Raw genomic sequence first — 17,529 nt, 5'->3', positions numbered from 1 at the left:
TAAGTAGCAGTCATGATGTGCTGCCTGGGTGTGTGCAAACCCATATCTTGAAAGCGTGCAATCGCTGGTTGTGGGGTGTTGCAAGGGAGGGCAGTGATCCCCATCGAGATCCACTTCATCATCTTAGAAGACGTCTATCCCCCCAAGGCATGGAAAGGAAAGACTGAATCTCCAAAGCCCAGCAGGTTCTGGTATTGCAGGGTCATCAGCTCTTTTGCTTACAGCTGTTGAGCATTTGAGAATATTTTGTGAAGATGGGGCGCGCTGGTATGAAACGGTGAGACTCGCACCGCTGGAGGCTGTTGGAGGTCTGTGAGGGATGGACCTGGTTGCCCATTTGTCCTTCAGAATTTAAGGCTAAAGACATTTAATAGAGCTGGAAAGATCATCTCCTCTTGCTGTGTATAGTTTGCTGGTGGAATACAGCACCCTGGCAGGTAAAAACTCAACTGCCCCTGGAGCGAAGGAAGAGTGGGATCACTGCGTGATGTTTCCAGGACGATACCTGTGTACCAAAGAGGTTGGAAGGAGATTACATCTGTTGCTCACCTAGGAACATTACACCAGAGAGGTTAGGTTAGTTGTTTTTTCCCTTCCTCGTAAGGATTAATACATGAATACTGCTGATAAGGTCAATCGGTTTCCTTGGCAATAGCAGCTACCGGTGATGTGCTCCTAGTTAATGGAAAATGGGAGTTTTTGCATTTCTGAGGTCATGAGTGGTCCCTGCACGAGCTCAGGAGCCTCCTCCTCTCCCGCCGCCGAAATGAGGTGTGCTGGACCATAGGAAAGCACTGAAACATTTGTGCCTGAATGCAAAAAGTGAGCTGCAGTGCGATAACCCGGTGTGGTTTTATTGCCTGGGGCAGCCCGCTCCCCGGCTCAGCCGCTGCTGCCTTCCCTGGTATCCCTTTAGTCCTTTAGGTCACTTTTTGGCCTTTCCTCTGCGGCACTTTTGGGTAGGCGTTTGCAGCCTTCTGCTCCTCTCCAAAGGACTGGTGAGCAGCAAGCAATGCTTTTGCCCAAAGTATTTTTGAGCTTCTTGATGCCCCCAGCAGTGCTTTCCTTGTTTTCCAGTGCAGTCCATGCTTGGGGGTGACCATCACCAGCCCTCTCGCCTGCTCCTAGCCCCCCCAGGAATGTAACCCTCATTTTAAATGAATAATCACCTTCAAAACCCAAACAGGGCTTGTGCAAACTCTTCCGAGATAACCCAGCTGGAACGAGCCCTCCAGAGCGTGTAGCATCAGCCCTTTCATGCCTCTCTCATTCCTCGCCTACTGTTTCGATTCCCCTCAGTGTGGGCTCTTCAATCTGTGCAGAATTATTTCCAATTACATTTTTGTTGCTGAAGGCATAAATCTTCTCCCACAGACTAGTTTCCTTCATGCACAGGCAGAGCTGTGTAGCGCTGGTGGAGATAACTAACCAAACAGGGCTTGGATGTTTTATGGACTTTTTTATTTTATGGTGGCCACTTCCTCCCCCCTTTGACAAGAAATGACCTCAGTCAACTTTAATATTCTAACAGCAGTGATTTTCAGTACTCGAATCCTTCTTCTAGGGCCATTTAAAAGCTTCTGACCAGAAGAAGCAGCCCAGTGTAACACAGGGAACATTGATTATATATGGAGTGAGCTCCAAGCTTGTTTTTGATGCTGATGACCTGGGAAGGGAAGCAATCTCATGCTACATTCTTAAAAAAAAAAATACTCTTTACTGAGCCCACAGGATCATCATCATCCTGAAGTGCAGTAAATGGCTAATTGACCTAATCCACACTGCAAGGAAGAGACTGATTAGTTAAAGCCCTCTTGTTTTTATAACTGAGTAACTGTCTCTACTGGAGCTGTGGGTTTTTTTCTCTCCTATGAGAGTCAGTAATTTGGTGCATGCTTCAGCATGCACGAATATATCGATAAAAGGCCCTTTCTAGTTATTTCCCTTTCTCAGTAGGGCTAAACCCTCGTTGGGCACAGAGATACTGGCACCAGTCTGTCTGTACCAGTGGAGCAGAGCTAGCTCAAGCGGTGCAATGTCTGCACAGGGCGAAGGGCTGAGGGATGTAGGGTCTTTCTCCAGAGGCTCATCCTTCGCAGCGCGGCCCCGGATGATCACACGAGGGACCCACCGACAGCATTTCACAGCGGAGGGGGACGGCTGGGACGAGGTGTGCCTGATTTGCAGCACATCTGCGGCAGCTTTGGGGACAGAGCCTTGCATTTAGCCCTCTGCAGCTGAAAGTTGAGCTGGTGGGCTGCCGGTAACCCCTGGCAGAAAAAGCCTGATAAATGCAAAATGTCTCCTGCTTGATTGATGTGTTTCATAGCAGGTAGAAGCTGAGCTGGAGGGGAAATGTGGCAGGAGCGACCTCCTGGGTGGTTTGTGTCGGTGAGGGAATTGAGCGTGCAAAGCATCAATAAATGATGCAGCGCTCTAAATGCAAAGTGCCTCTGGTTGATGAATTTGCATGGCCAAACTGGGGGGTCCAGACAGATACTGAGGCCCAGGATGGCTAGTTCCTGTGCAAATACTTAGCAGAAGATAAAAAGCTTGCAGCAAGGAGCTTGCGATTGAAATAATTTAAACAGACAGAGGGGCCTGAGCTGTGCATAAGGAGGGGAGCCCAGTGTTGAGTACTGAGGTACCGAGCAAACCAGAGCCTAACCTCTTACAGAAGAAATTGCTGGCGTTTCTTTTTTGCAAGGAGAAATCTTGTTCTTGATGAAATCCCCATACATTGAGTTAACAAATCTCCATGCGGGATCTACTACTGGCACAGCAGGGCGACCTATGCACGTGGCGGATGAAGTAGCGATGGTGGATTTGCTGCCCGTGTCTCACTGCCTGCCCTGGGTGTAGGCAAAGGCTCTACGTGCTGCCTGTCAGCCTTTCCATATGAACAAAACATACGTACCATAAGCTCCATCCCACAGCCCGCTCCAGGCACGGAGACCCCTGTGTGTGGCTACTGGGGAGCGGGAGAAGTGCAACCTCCCCCAAGGATGGGCTGATGGTTAGGGATGCAGCTGAGACCCAGCCAACCCGGTGTATCACATCTTGCTTAATTTATACCTCTCCTAAAGGTACCTTATTAAAGTTGTAGTAAGGGTAGAAATAGTCCCCAAGTGCGGCGGGAGAGGTCTCCTGGGTGTTAGGACAAACCTGCTCCCACCAGCACGCTGGCCCCCATGTCCTGTCCCCTGCCGTGGTTTGGGTGCTGGAACGAAGATCATACAGAGAGCCCTTGCTGCAAACAAAAAGCCGTTTCCTTCAGTGCACTGAGACTGTAACACTGGAGATAAATACCCTGTGGAGCAGTATGCCATTCTCAGTATTCCTTTCTCCCACATTGGTTTTGCACACTGGCAACATTTAAAATTTAACAGATGCTTTTACGATGCTTCTGCATCCACCTTGTGCCCACCCTGCAGAATCCAGCCCATAAACTGGGCTATTTATTTCTCCAGCCAGCTACAGCGACCCTTTTTTTAAGCACCCTGGAGAACCCAGAGCTGCAGTGCTTAGCACTGGTTTTTTGCTGGGGTGCTCTGGCCTGCCAGCTGGGCATTTCAACCTGTACAGAGGAAAAATTCAACACTGGGTCTTTATTAAACATTGTCATTCATTTTGATTACGGATAGCTCCTTTATTTCAAACAGAACAGTTTTTTCATGCCTGTTGGAAAGAGTTAGCATTAAAAAAAAAGGAAAAAGGCTTGGATACATGCAAATCATACTGAACGTTGCCAAATGTATTAAAACGAGTAGCAGAGCTTCTTCTAAGTTATCTACTTGCGTACAGAGGAGAAACAACAACCGACAGCATGAAGCCCCTCTGGAAAAAGCTTCCCGGTGCAGTGATGTTAAATGAACAGAGCCAAAGAGACGACCAAAAAGTCTGACGGCGTTTGCACCCAGAAGCAGCAAAGCCAGAGAGTCACTGCTGTGAGCCAGGAAAACGATGCTGTAAAGCTGCTCAGGGATGGGCTTTGAACAGATAGATAGAAAAGGGCTCCCTCTTAGCAAAGGGAGTCATGTTTGGTCCTTTGAATGTAAAGGAGAGGAAGTTTTTCACACTTTCCTGCCCTCCCCCAGGTTTAGGATCAAATGAAATTCTGGTTCAAAAGCCGAAGTGCCCATTCCAGTGCTGCTGCTCTGGGGTGATCCATTTTCCATCCAAAATAAAATAAAATCAAACCCCTGTCTCTTTTAGAAAAAAACAAAATGACATTTTAGAAACAAAGCACTTCTGGTCTGGGAGGGATGGACACAGCCAAGTGACCCAACAGCCTTTCGGAGGCTTTAAATCTCCAGCTGGCTGTGTCTGCCCAGCCCTCAGTGGCAGTGATACAGGGATGAACCCCAGGATTATTTTTTTCTTTTATAAACCTTCAGTATGGTGGTCTCTTTTGTCAACAGCAGCAATGAACCTGAGCTGAGGCCCGGCTCCAGATTTTGCGGATCGCTCCCCAGGATGGATCAAATACTCTCAGTGTTGCTGGTGCAAGCTCCAGGTACCACATTAAAAGCTCTGGAGTTATTACAGCAGCACGGCTGGTGGGAAACTGGATTTCACGTCTGAATAAATACTGGGCAGGCACAAGCGCCAGCCTGATTTCGGTAAGGCGGGAGGCTGAGAATGCCATCCAGGCACGCTGCAGGCTGGGATTTAGCTCCGCACCAGGAAAGCAAAGCTCTCCCTCTGGGCTGGCTCGCTATATTAAGAGAAACACCCCTGGTTAGTGTGTGATCAGACTTTTGTTCTATCTCAGCAGTTATGCTATTCATCAGCATCTCCTGAAGTCAGGATTGGAAAGGATTTAAGGTTTATCTCGGCGGCAGTCCTCTTTGGGGTGACTGCTGTCTGTCCATCACATGTGGGAGAGCAGCGGGGCTCTGGCTGGGATCCAGCACTAAGGAAAGGGAGCCCTTCCCTGCAAAGTCTGGGCACCTTTCTTCTCCCCTTTTGTGCTCTTCTAAGGAAGGGCCTCGTATTACACCACCTTAGAGACGCGTTTTTGAGAGGTTAAAAAGCATAGCACGTCACTAATGTTCAAAAATACCTGGCCAGCTTTTATAAAATACAAGTATTCAACGTGATCACCTTTATGTGGTCTTGGAAAAGAAAAAAGTTGACATTCATCGTACGGGAGGAAGGCAGCAGTCCGGACTCCCGAAGCAACCCACCGCGTGAATCGATCCTCCGCCAGGACCTCCAAGGCTGAGGTCTCGGTTTTAAGTCATCCTCGCTCAACGCGCCCACCCAAGAGCCACGGAGCCGGACATCATGTCTGCGGTGTTGCAGCACCTTGCTCCGAGTTGGGGACCTCCCCAGCCTCAACTGTTCTGTCCGTCTGCTGCAAGCCTATGTTGTCAGTCTTGCCTGGTCCAGCTCGCAGGTCCTCCTGGCTCTCAGCCAGGCCATCTTGGCTCTCCAAATCGCTTACCTGACCCTCGCCAAACTCCAGAATAGTTGGCAAGTTGCCTTGCTTTGGGCATCGTCTCTTTAGGCTGACCAAGAAGGGTTGCGGCAAGGAGAAGATGTCCACGTTGTTGCCAAGGTCGATCCAGGTGACGCTGGGGAACTTCTTGGGGTCCTTCAGGGTTTCGGTGAGGTCCCGTAGGATGGCTTTGGTGAGCCGGTTGCCGTTGAGGGAGAGGGTGGTGAGGTGGGGCAGCACGCAGAGCGCCGGCAGCAGCTGCAGCAGCATGTCGTCCGTCAGCTCCGTGAAGCACAGCTCCACCGTGTCGATGTGCTCCGAGCTGTGCTGGAGGTAGGACGTGACGCGGTCCAAGTCTTTCAGCGTCAGCGGGATGCCCGACAAGTCCACTGTGTTGTCCTGAGGCTTCCCCATCAGGACAGCTTTCAAGCTGCGGGGGAAGAAAAGGAGAGGGACATTAATGTGGGGGGACGTCTCTGCTCCGTGGCATCGCTTTGGGCTCCCTGGCTCTCTCGGAGAGAGCAAGAACATGAGTTATTTAGGTAGGATGTTCAATTGGGGCTAACCATCTTCTCTGCAGAGGCCAGGAGTGCGTCTGTGCAGTTGTGGGGGCACAGAGACATTTCAAGGCTGTTTATTGATAGAAGAGGGCCAGAAACAAGGAGCACCAGATTAAAAAAAACCTTAATTCAGAAAGAGTGCAGAGCTCTTTTCTACAGCCACTGCAAAACCCTGGAATAAAGAGGCCAGCCTGATGCTTTTAAAGGTGCAAAAAAGAGTGAGGAAGCCCTTGATTAGTTGGACAGGAATTGCTAGTGCTGCTGTAACGCTTCTCACACCGCTGGTTACGAAGCTCTTTGAGCGAGAGGGCATGTGTTTGTCCTCTTGGCTGTACAGGTGGGAAACTGAGATCCCAAGCCAGAATGACTTTAGCCCAAGACAGTAAATGTAGGACAGACACCTGCAGGGTTGGGTGATTTGATCTAGTATTTCCAGCGTGTTAGACCTATTATGTCTCTTCAGTCTAGCTGCCGAGGAGATGAGCACTACGGAGAAATCCTTAGACAAATAAATTAATTCTCACAATGACCCTACAGAGACTCATTAGCATGAGCTAGACTGGAGTTTCACAGGTCAATTTATCTTCTAAAGCAAATCAAAGAACGTATCTACAACGAGGACCTGTCGGCAGACTAGCACTGCTGAGGACTTTTTGCTAATGAGTTGTTATTCTGAGTGAATTAGGAGGTGGAAGGAGCTTCATGCATGCTAATTGCTCACGTCAACTTGGTGAGCGCACATGTCTCATCTGCTGCGGTGGCGCAGGCGTTTTAGCCTCACGCCAAACCAGCCAGCTGCGGAAACGCTTTTGCCTTTCATTACAGCCTGAGCCAGAGAACGGTTCTGCCCAGCACCTGTTGGTTTTTTCTAGCCGAAAATGCAAACCAGCACTAACACTGCTTTGCTTAGCCACCGAGCAATGCCCACCGCAGAGCCAGCCCACCATCTCTGCTGGGCAGCTGCTCAAGCGCGTCTGCTCCGGTGCCATCACACCTTGTTTGAAATTCGTCTTGCACAGCACGGTAAGATGTTGTACAGCTGGTTCCACAAAGTGCGTCCCAAGCCATGAGCTCTTTGTGATCTGGGAGGGTGGGTGCAGGCAGCTGGTAAGCGTTGGGCTTTTCCCCTGAGGAGTTCCAAAAGTAACACAGCTAGAGAGTTGTAAATTGTGCTGAGCTTTAATTTGTAAATAATGCACATAGACAGACAACCTTGCAAGGTGTTGTGAGCTCCCCACTAGACTTTGGGGCAATAACTTAGAATAGAGGCAGGGTGGAAGGAAATGAAGGTTATTTGTAAGTACCAAAGCATTTTATTGTTGACTGATCAATACCCGCGTTCACCACTGGGGTATGAGGAGTTTGCCATGGCCACTTGATGTACTGGAGACCTGCAAGCCAAGGAGGAGTAAAATTCCTGCAGTTCCTATGGAAATAATCCCTCAAAAGTGTATATGTGTGTGTACTTCCCAAAATCGTCATCACCAGAATAACCTTCCTAAATAATCACAGGAAGGCTGAAATTGCTATGACCTACAGTTAAAGAGTTTGCTCCAAGGTAACGTCTTAAGGCGTTAGGAGAGGGCCAGGGAGAGCAGAAAGCCTGGCTCAGCCCAGCAGCAGAAGGGGACATGCCATGAGGTGTCTGTCCTCCCCATGAAGGATGGCACTTGCAATGCATGTGCGCATGGGCGTGAGCCAAGTGCTCTAGTTTGACTATCTGTAGTCATCAAGAAGGCAATAAGATTCGGGAGCATGGGGGCTGTATAAGGTATTGTGAAGGTATGGATGGTGATCTGCCACGTATGTCTGCTCTGCCAACGGTACGGAGCTATTTGCGGTGCCTTACTTGTGTGTCTTTCGCAGCCCTGCAGAGTATTAGCTGCCTGCCTTTGAGTCAACAGGCAGTGATTTCCAAATCATCGCAGGAGGCCACCTTGCTTGGTGGGGCAATGCAGCTGATGCAGTCAGCAAAGCAACTAGCTTAACAGGACTAGCGTTGGTTTTAGCAGCAAATAAATACAGAACAAGCTGTGGCAGGGCTGCCCTGATGTCCTGCCTGCCATCAGATACACGCATGTGCACCAGTTGAGAAAGCAACTGCATTTGCACTTGGGGTTAAGCTGTTGGCCAGATAATGTAATGCTGTGGAGGACTTGGGGCCAAGATGCTCTGATGTCTCCTCTGGGTTTGTTTTTCCAAGCTGCCCGTGAGAGCTGACTGCCCAGAGACTGTTATTTCAAACAAGGGGAAAAAAAAATGAGAGCTTTACTCCAAAGGTCCATGCTGATAAGTTGTGTGCCAGTTAACAAGAGAGTCTCCAAATCCAGAGCTACTCTTCTGCTTTCTTGAACAGCACAAAACCCATGTACTGGGTGCCCATGGCCACAGGTTGGCTATGGAGACCTGGCTGTGACCCAGCTGAGCTGGGGGGGAGAGCAGGCAAACTCCTGGGTGCTATTTTTAAAGCAGAAACATCTCACGAATCTCGACCATGTTGTGATGGGAAGGCTGGGAGGGGTGAAAGATCTCCTTTAGAGTTCCCTTGGTGATGCTGGATTATGCTCCACGGTCCGTTTAGCAGTACTTTGTTCTTGCTCTTCCTTTGAAGATATTATTACAAGGAAGAAATGGATGCAGATAAGCACTGGGATTAAAGTCAACTTCCATCTAGAGGCTTGGCTAAACACTAGGAAAACAAGCTTTCCTCCTAGTTTCAATATGCACTTAAGCTGTGGCTTTCTGATATTGCAGCATGGCAGAAAGGGAGCTAATTTCACAGATCCTCCTCGGCTCGAGCAGGTACTGAACTTGGAGCTGGATGCAACAACTGTGCAAAAGGCTTTGATCGTCACCTGGCTCTCGGATCGCAGTCATTTCACGTGAACTATTTTTTTTTTCAGGGAACACCCCATAGGAAAGAACGAGATTTTTTTTTTTTTTTTTTATATTCATGGTTCCCTGAGCCCTTTAGGGGCTCATGTGGCCCAGTGCAACCCTCCTGCTCTAACAGAAAGGCACCTGCCTCTTGTGCTGCAAGCAAAATGACTGAATTTCACCTAAACTAGGCTATGCAGCGTTAAGGTCTCCTTAAGGAAATCAATTCCACCCCCCCCCCCCCCCCCCCCCCGCTTCACGCCCCAGAAAATGCTCGGCTGCTGTGTGTGTGTTATTCAGGGATTTTATGTTTGAAGAGAGGAGCTTGTTTTGGCTGCGGTCGCTGCTGCTGGGGGGGCATTGCCATGGGCTGGAGCAGACTCGAGCCAGGCGGGAGGGGACAGACCAGGAATGGCATTGCAGGATCTAAGACGACAGCAAATCTTCCCCAGAAATGCTTGAATGGCACTAGCCCAAATGGCAGCTGCATAAATTAATTTATCAGCCTTAAAAACATGGGTTTGTGCAGCAGTTGGCCAATTTCTTTACCACTATTAAGAAGAGCGATTGCCTTCTTATTAACCTTCTAATTCTAAGTACCTGGGAGACCTGAGGGTAATTTTGATCCATCATCCTGACTGCAACCCTGGCATAAAGCAAGCACTGGGGTACGGCATCGGGCGAGCGAGCTGGGACAGCTCAGCAAGCGCTGTCTGCTGTGACCATGCTTGTGCCACAAGTTGGGACGGGCTCTGGGCTGTGGGAGCTCATCGCTGCACAGCAATCCCAGTAGCTCTCGATAAGGAGCCATGGGAGATGGGGAGAACGACAAACATCTGGGACGTTTTGCAAGAAATAGCACCCGTCTCTTAATTTGACATGCAGCCCTACTAGCGAGGCTGCGGCAGATCATGAGAAACGCCTTGTCCGTTGGTGGCGGAAAGAAAAAAAATCCATAATGGAGTCTCAAGAACAGAAAACTGGAGAAAAGGGACATATCCAGCACGGTTAGGTAGGACTCCGAGGAGATGGGTGATCGCGGGAGCGGCAAGATCCACAAGAGCAAAACCAAAACAGCCAGCGGCAGAGGGAAAGCCCTTTCCTTCTGCGTACAGCACCAGGAGCAGAGAAACCAGGGAGCAGCAGCACGTTGGGGTTTTATGGCTGTATTATTTATTTAATATGTGCTTTCACTTCTCCAGCTCAGATGAAATCCAAGAGGGTCAGTCCTCCGGCTTTCCAGGAACAGCTTTAGCTGATACAAACTGAAGCCCCGGCACAGAGCTGTGCTCTTGCAGGGTCCTATGCAGCCGAGTGGGATTTTTTTGGGTTACAACACAGCATTCCTACATGGATGAAGGCAATCCAGTGGGAATGATAAGCACAGCTGGGTGCTCCAACTCTCTGCACTTGCTTCAGACATCCTAGCAAGAGAGCTGTGGTCTGAAGAGAAGAAACCAAACCAGTCTGGTGGATGAGCCGTTTGCTAAGGGTTTTTACTGGGTGCTAAGTGGGCTAGGGCTTTACCAATAAACAGGAGCCCCAGCCTATGATCACCCACGGCAGGCTCTGAATCTGTGATTGAGGCCCATTCAAAAGCACACCAATCTGACTGGAAACCTTTTTTTAAAACAAATCTTGGGTCATTAAGTGACTTATTACACACATTAGCCAATGGCCGGGTTGGGGTGAGAGGAAAGGCTAATGAGAGCTGCTGTTACTGTTTACTATTATCTGCACGTTTCAGTTGCTGGTTTGCCCTGGGAAAGATTATTCACGCAGGCTGCTTAGCAAAAGGCTGGCCAGACAATGTCTATAATTTTAATCTTCTTTTTAATTTTGGTGCCTTGGTGTAATGGTGCAATTAGCACTTTCCCATCTGGGCTCCTCTCAGGCGCAAGACGCGGTGAAGCTGGGCCGCATCTGCTACACCCCTCTACGTCACCTTAAAATTAAATGTGTTACCAAACTTGCACTGCAAAGCGGAGAGGGGTGTGATGGATAATGCTACTGGTTATTGCATTTATTCCATGCCGTGAGCTGGGCCGTGCAAAGGGGCTGGAGGAAGGGTCAGAGCTTGGGCTTGGTCCCTCATCCCCTTCCCCTGCCATCGGCACTAAGCCTGGCTTTGCAAGGGGGCAAAGCCTCACTCCAGTAGCCCAGGCTGCTCAGTCTAAGCCAGGGCAATTACTAACTTAGTCTTTGTTTTTCATGCAGGTGCAAGCAAATAGCTACCCAGACTAAAACCAGCCAGAGAAAAGTTACGTCAATGAATTGATGCAAATCCCCTTCGGCTTAGGCAAGATCCTGAGCTGCTCTTCCACAGGGATGTGTTTTAAATCAAAATTGCCAGGGTGAACCTAAGCGTCGTTCATCCAAAGAGTTGGGCCCTCACTTCAACAGTGTTAGGTTAGTCTTAAAGCTCATTTAACGTAAGAAAATAGCTCAAAATTTCTAGGAGCAAACAGCTCTGGTAGAAATAACTTACCTAGGTGGGGGATCAGTACTTGAGCATACCTCGGTAGCAGGAGAACAAGAGGGCTTTTAAAAAAAGTTACAAAACTGCCGATGTTTTCCCTTGTTTAATGTAAGAGGTTTGGTTTTTCTTATGGCAAGACAGATCATACAGTGCAAAAACTATTAGTAAATGATCTGGTGCCAAGCTCCAGTGGGTAGGTCAATAATGTCCTGGTGCTCAGCACATCTGTACGCTCACTAAACTCTCCTGTGCCTTGGGGACCCATTTCGCTGCTGCGGTGGCACTTCTATTAGTGGCAGTTCGTGGTTTGCTGGATTAGCTGAAACCTCAAACACACACCTCCACAGTAATTGAACAAGATCTATACTTATCCCCTTACAAGGTCTCATTTAACCTGTATGTGGGCAGAAAGGCAGCTGTTAATGTGACGTGGTTCTCTCTACTGGTAATTTTTTGGCAACACTGGGAAAGAAACCAATGAAATAGTATATTTATGTTTAAAAAAAATAAATTGATGTTCATATGTTGGCAGCTACTTCTCTCCCATATGTACTGCCACATCATTTTTTGGAAGCAGCCCCAGCGAGCGAGGTCTAGTGAGGCTGGAGCCGGGGCGATGCCTCGGTAACAAGCTCTTCCCACCTCCAAAACCCCAAATTACTCTTGTCTTTCAGTCTTTGAGCACCTAAGCTGGTTATAGCGGGATCTCGCTGTCAATTAAAGCACATAGCATCCCTGCGGATAAGTGATAACCATTTAATAGCATGGCTAAAATAAGCATCCAGGGGTTGATCCTTGTTTTATCCAGCATGGATATCCCCTGCAAGGAGCTATGCTGCCCGCCTGCCTTCATGTAGCTTCTTGTGGGACTTCTAGTATGGCTTTAATTTAGCAAAACCAAGAAGATAACAAAGAGGGAATGCGGATAACTTCAGGGCAGCTCTTGTTTTGTTTTGAGCTGCTTTCAATATTGCTTCACATTTGGTTTTTTCCTTGGAGCATGCATACAGTTTCTGCCAGCAAGTAAAAGAGAATTTCTCACTAGGGCTCTATCCTTTTCCCCTTGAGAGGGATTTAGCTGATACCTACTGAAACGGATTGATTATCTGGTACAAATAGCCTTTTCACCCTGACGATCTGCAGTCTGTATCAAAGGCAGAGGAAATCTCCCGAATCACCGGGTCAGAGCAGCCCTGTGCTCGTCCTGGGGGATGGCTTGCTGTTCCGCAGCAGCCTACGCTCAATCTGTCCCTCGGGAAACAAACAAACAAATCCCAAACCTGATTTAATAAATACAGTTCTGTGGGTATTTTGAACCACCTCATGGAAATGAGGAGGATATTATGTTAACAAACAGCTGTAAAAACTTTTATCCCTGCCATGAAGTTTGCCACAGAATGGCCCCAAATCTCTGGAGGAAGATCTTACCATTAAACAAATCCCTACGAGCTTTAGTGGAGGATCAGTTACCCCCACTTGGTTTCATCCTCACATTTTATAAGGCTATTCCACTGGGGAAGAGACAGATTTTTTTTCCCAGCTGGAAAGAGTATATGGGGTTTTGACCAATGTAACGATAGGATTGGGTATACAACCATGCACTAAACTCCTGATAACACTTTGGCAGGATGCTGACTTATACACACTCATGCTGAACCGAGAGCTATTTTGCATGCAGTATTGAATCAGATCAGAAAATGTTCCCATGAACAAGAATATTGATGTTTAGATCAAAGAGAATTAAAAGAAAGGGATTTCCTCTTGGATTAAATTTATGACATTTCTCTAAAGCACTGCACAAATCAGGACATGAGACACTCATGTGTCGTGTCATAAAGTATAATTGGGCTATTGAGCTGCTTGCTTGGAGGGCAAAGGAGTAGCTTGAGAAAAATGAAGAAGAGGGACCCCCACAGAGTGATGAATTACAGTAAGAAATTTATATGATATCACTAGTGAGAAAACTATTTACAAAAATGTCAGCAAAAAATTATTGAACATAATAAGTCAAGTCTTGAGGTAAAAGACTTGTCCTGAAATACTGGTGGTATCAAAGATAAGTATTAAATAGCTTTTTCGAAGTCCCTGCTCCTGCTTCAAATGATGACAGTCAAACACTGGAATAGATATTTTGGAAATGGAGGAAAGGAAGACAAACAAATGCATGTACTCTGTTAGTAATAATGTTGACAAAAAGGTTAAGCTCCCCCAGCCTCAGAGGAGGAACAGAGCCAAGAAAATATAACTGTTTAGCTTAAATGAGGAATGTAACTGAGGTGTATATAATACTATATTACATATTATATATATAATGTACATATAATGATAAGGATGAATAAAACATGGTGAGAATAGACTTCATGTCTCTTAATGCATGAGCCGAGGGACACCCACTGATGCTGAAAGACTAAACTCCCAGTGGATAAAAGGGAATGAGTGTGTACACAGAGCTCAAATTAACCTCCTAGCTCCAGCCATGGGATGTCACTGAGATCAAGGGCTTTGTGGGAGGTCCAAAGCGGACACGGCACTGCTATGGCTGATAACATCAAAGTCATGTTAGGCTTTTAAAAAAACAAAAGTTTAAAAAATGGCTGGGTCTATGTCCTGGAGTGTAATTGTAGAAATTCTGTAATGCACCAACACAAGACCCTTTCCCTTTATCGCCAGGAGCCTGGACGAGGATCGATGGTTTGATCCTATGTGAGCAGCCTGTTGCTGAACAGTAATGGTCGTGGGACCCTCAAAGGCTGGTCCAAAGGCTATGTCAGGAGGCTGGGGAGATATAAAAATATACATGCATGTGCCTGTGTATGTGTGTTTTGCAGCTGCTCCTTATTTAAACTAGGGAGAGGCATTACAGTCCCAGAGCAAAAATGCTTCTACTTATGCCAGTGGCAAGGAAAGGACTGTATTTCCCAAGTCAAGTTCGAGAAAAGTCCTTTTAACAGGTTTGTGATGCTGCCTTGTTGAAAACTTTTTTTTCTTTCTTTTGTTTTACAAAAGCCCAACACTCATCAAAACATGAAAGATGAAATCAAAAAATAATGTAGACAGAGCCCAGATCAGAACTGGAGTTGCTAAATTCTCCAAAATTCGGAGACACGCGATTCCTACCTTGGACCTCCACAGCTCACGCTCACCTTTTACTTCATTCTTAAGTTTTACTTGTCAACACTTCAGCATGTGTGTGTGCTGTTGTGATTATTCATTAGCTGGTTTAGCTTGTTGTTTACTGCCACAGAAAGGTTTAGAGATTTACTAACAGCATAGTTTAAAGTCTCTGTTTTTCACCACCTTTACAAATGAATAGCTTGGAAAGATTTCACTCCTCTCCTTAGAGAGAGTCAGCGTAAAGAGGATTTAAAAATATATAAATATAAAAATATGTAACTTTAAAGCCCCTTTAGAGCTTACCAATAAACACATAAAAAAATTCCTAAGTCTTTACTGTTAAGAGGGAAGGTACCAGTAGGGATTAGTTATTTTTGGTCTCTTCTCGTTCCAAGATCCTTCCCAGTTTTGCTAAGGTTTGCAGTTTTCACGTCATAAAGTCTAGACATCCCCGTTGTTAACTTCCTTCCCCTGCTATCAAAATTCCAGACCGCTCGTCCAGTGAGTGCCATCTGATTTTGGGGAGTTAGGAAGGGCAGATCGCTCAGCCTGGCGCTCATCATCTGGCGGCTTTGCTCCTAATTTTGGCTCTGATGTGTGACATCAAAATTAACTTTATTATGCCCATTTATAAAATAATTGTGGCTGCTGGGAATGCTCTGTGGGAATCACATCCCCTAACATCCCTAAACAGAATCTCCTATTGCCATCGCAAGACCAAACACTGGGCTATTTCTTGGATCCAGCATGGCGTTTTTTTAAGCATCCTGTTAAGAGCATACTTGCAGGGAATGCTAAAATTTTCTCTGATTTTTCCTCTTGCAGCAGGATCCCCAGCGTTGCATGCTGCTGGTTGCTGCATGTATGATGCTTGCAGCCTACCTCCTCTGCGTGCTCAAGTGCACGGGCTGCTCCAGGAATAGCTCTTTGTTTACACGTCTTTCCTTTCCAAATCCCACTGAATTGTCTTTGGCTCCACACCAAGCTACACAGGCCTGTTCCTCCTCTATTCCAGGGATAAAGCTTGGTCCGTGCATGGGGTATTTGAAGGGAAGAGTAATTTCTGTGCACCCAAGAGCATCTCCTGCGCCAGGAGAACTGACACCGGTCTCACGGCTTCGGCCACGGCATGGTAGCGGAGGGACCATTGGCATCAGAAAGATCTTGATCAATAAATCCTTCCCATTATGGTGAGATAAGGTCAAGCACCTTTGATGTATATTTCTTTACTATTACTCCACGCCTGTGTAATGCCTCCACAGACACGTATTAAATTCTAAAAGCTCGTGATACAAACAACAAGAAAAAGTCATTTTTATCCACCCTTTCCACCAGCCTCAACTCCTTCATCTCGACCCATTTGATGAAGAGCCATCCACTAGAGAGCAGTGTCACCCAGCCCTTGGTGCCTAAACGCCAGCCCATCACCCCAAACCCAGATCAGGAGGGACACAGCCCACAAACTGCACCTTGCAGATGGGTTCCCACCTTGCAGGGGATGGGACGCTGTCTCATTCATCCCTGGTGCGCTGAAGGGATGAGATGTCACTGTGCCATCAGATGTCCTACTCGTGGCACAGCCCTCGGCTCTTCTGCTGAGTACGTTACACGGGCTGAGTTATGTGAGAGCTGGCGGTGGCTTTGAAGACCTTGAAGACCCAGATCCAGCTCTAAACACACCTAAGCATCCTAATGTTCAAAAGAATGTGTGCGCGGAGGAAGGAATCTGATGTTTTGGGTGCAGCATCTCTTTGGGGAGAAACAGAGCGCAGAAGAGAATGGAGAACAGAAGAAAGAGAGAAGAGTCTCTGTTTGGGTCTGGCTGGATTAACTTACTTTGACATCTTCCAAAATGCCTCTAATTCCAACCTAGAGCATCTTTCTGAGGAAGGGAAATAAAGGACAGAAATTTTCTTTGCATTAAGCATTTTGGCAATGCAATATTTAGTCCCTTTCTAAGGCTGATGTACCTCAATCTTGTGCTAGCGCAGAGGAGAAGGGAAACCAAGGGGAAGGAAAGTCAGGCAGCTCGGGCAAAAACTGCAGGCAAGGACTGGCTTCTGCACTGTCTTTCATGGACACATGGGCTGGGGATGTGCAAAGACTGCATTGATTTTGGAAGGCGAGGAGAAAAATATCACTATACAAAAAGGAACCAGACACATTGAACAAGTTATTGAAATGAATTTAAAAGGGGGGGAAAAAAAAAGTGCAATGTTTTTGGTTTTCAGTCCAAACCACATAAATTTGACCCACTAACATTGGCCAAGTGGAAGTCACAGATCCACTACCCGGGAACTCAAGGAAAGTCCATCTGGGTCCAGTTGCTGGGACTCACTCCCAGGCTGCACTTGGTGGATATTTGGTGACCTATAGCCACTGATGGAGCCCTCCCATGGTAACCCCTAGAGAAGGTACCGTGGTAAGGTTAAACCAAACAAAACGTCTGGGATGGACCAAAATAGCACCCACATCTTCCTATGGCCGAGCACCATCAGCAAACTGCTCTTTCCCTGCAGCTTTCACGAGTCTACAGCTGCAAAATTACTGCTGCATCATAATTTCACAGCATCTCTGTGGTATTCAGTAAAAGGACCCAATTAAACCTTTAAAAGCAACAAGCTTCTTGGAAAATGAAATACTGTTATGCGAAGAAGCAACTTGATAAATATCTCCAGTAGGGATAATTAAGCAGAAGAGCTGCTCTCATTTGCGTGCTGCACAGCCAGCTCCTCATCATGGTCCAGAGCCGAGGAGGCTGGATACAAATCTTTGGTGAAGCGATGGTCTTTTGCTCTGTATGAGAACCACCATTTACGTGTAACACGAACAGGGATTTTTCCCAACTTGTTTTTAATTTCCTGCTAAACAAAATTCTAAAAATAAGCATTTGGGATCCATCAAAATGCTTTGCTATAATTATAACTCTATTTAACTTATTGCGAAAAAATGTAAATATCCCACTGTTGGAGTACTCCATTTTTCTACCTCCCCAAAATGAAATGTATTATATATACTCCTTCCTATGATGCATTTTGCTCTCAAGAAACCTGCAT

General features: G+C 47.0%; 1 protein-coding gene and 1 long non-coding RNA gene across 2 annotated transcripts in view; one reads left to right on the top strand and one right to left on the bottom strand.

Moving 5' to 3' along the window:
* Positions 1-3,611: 3,611 nt before the first annotated feature.
* LRRC75A (leucine rich repeat containing 75A) overlaps positions 3,612-17,529 on the bottom strand; it is a 95,888-nt gene continuing 81,970 nt past the window's right edge. The window contains exon 4 of the mRNA XM_030027560.2: positions 3,612-5,873. Within this exon, the coding sequence (XP_029883420.1) occupies positions 5,288-5,873 (586 nt within the window). The 3' untranslated portion in view covers positions 3,612-5,287. The remainder of the gene's footprint in view (positions 5,874-17,529) is intronic.
* On the top strand, positions 9,403-16,669 carry LOC121233581. The gene is made up of 2 exons (XR_005933327.1): positions 9,403-15,663; positions 15,809-16,669. It is a non-coding gene; the product is annotated as an uncharacterized LOC121233581 (long non-coding RNA).

Source organism: Aquila chrysaetos, chromosome 10 (assembly GCF_900496995.4).
Source record: "Aquila chrysaetos chrysaetos chromosome 10, bAquChr1.4, whole genome shotgun sequence".
NCBI classification, from domain to species: Eukaryota; Metazoa; Chordata; class Aves; order Accipitriformes; family Accipitridae; genus Aquila; species Aquila chrysaetos.
Note: the sequence above shows the minus strand (reverse complement) of the source record. Positions and strands in the feature narration are given on the sequence as shown.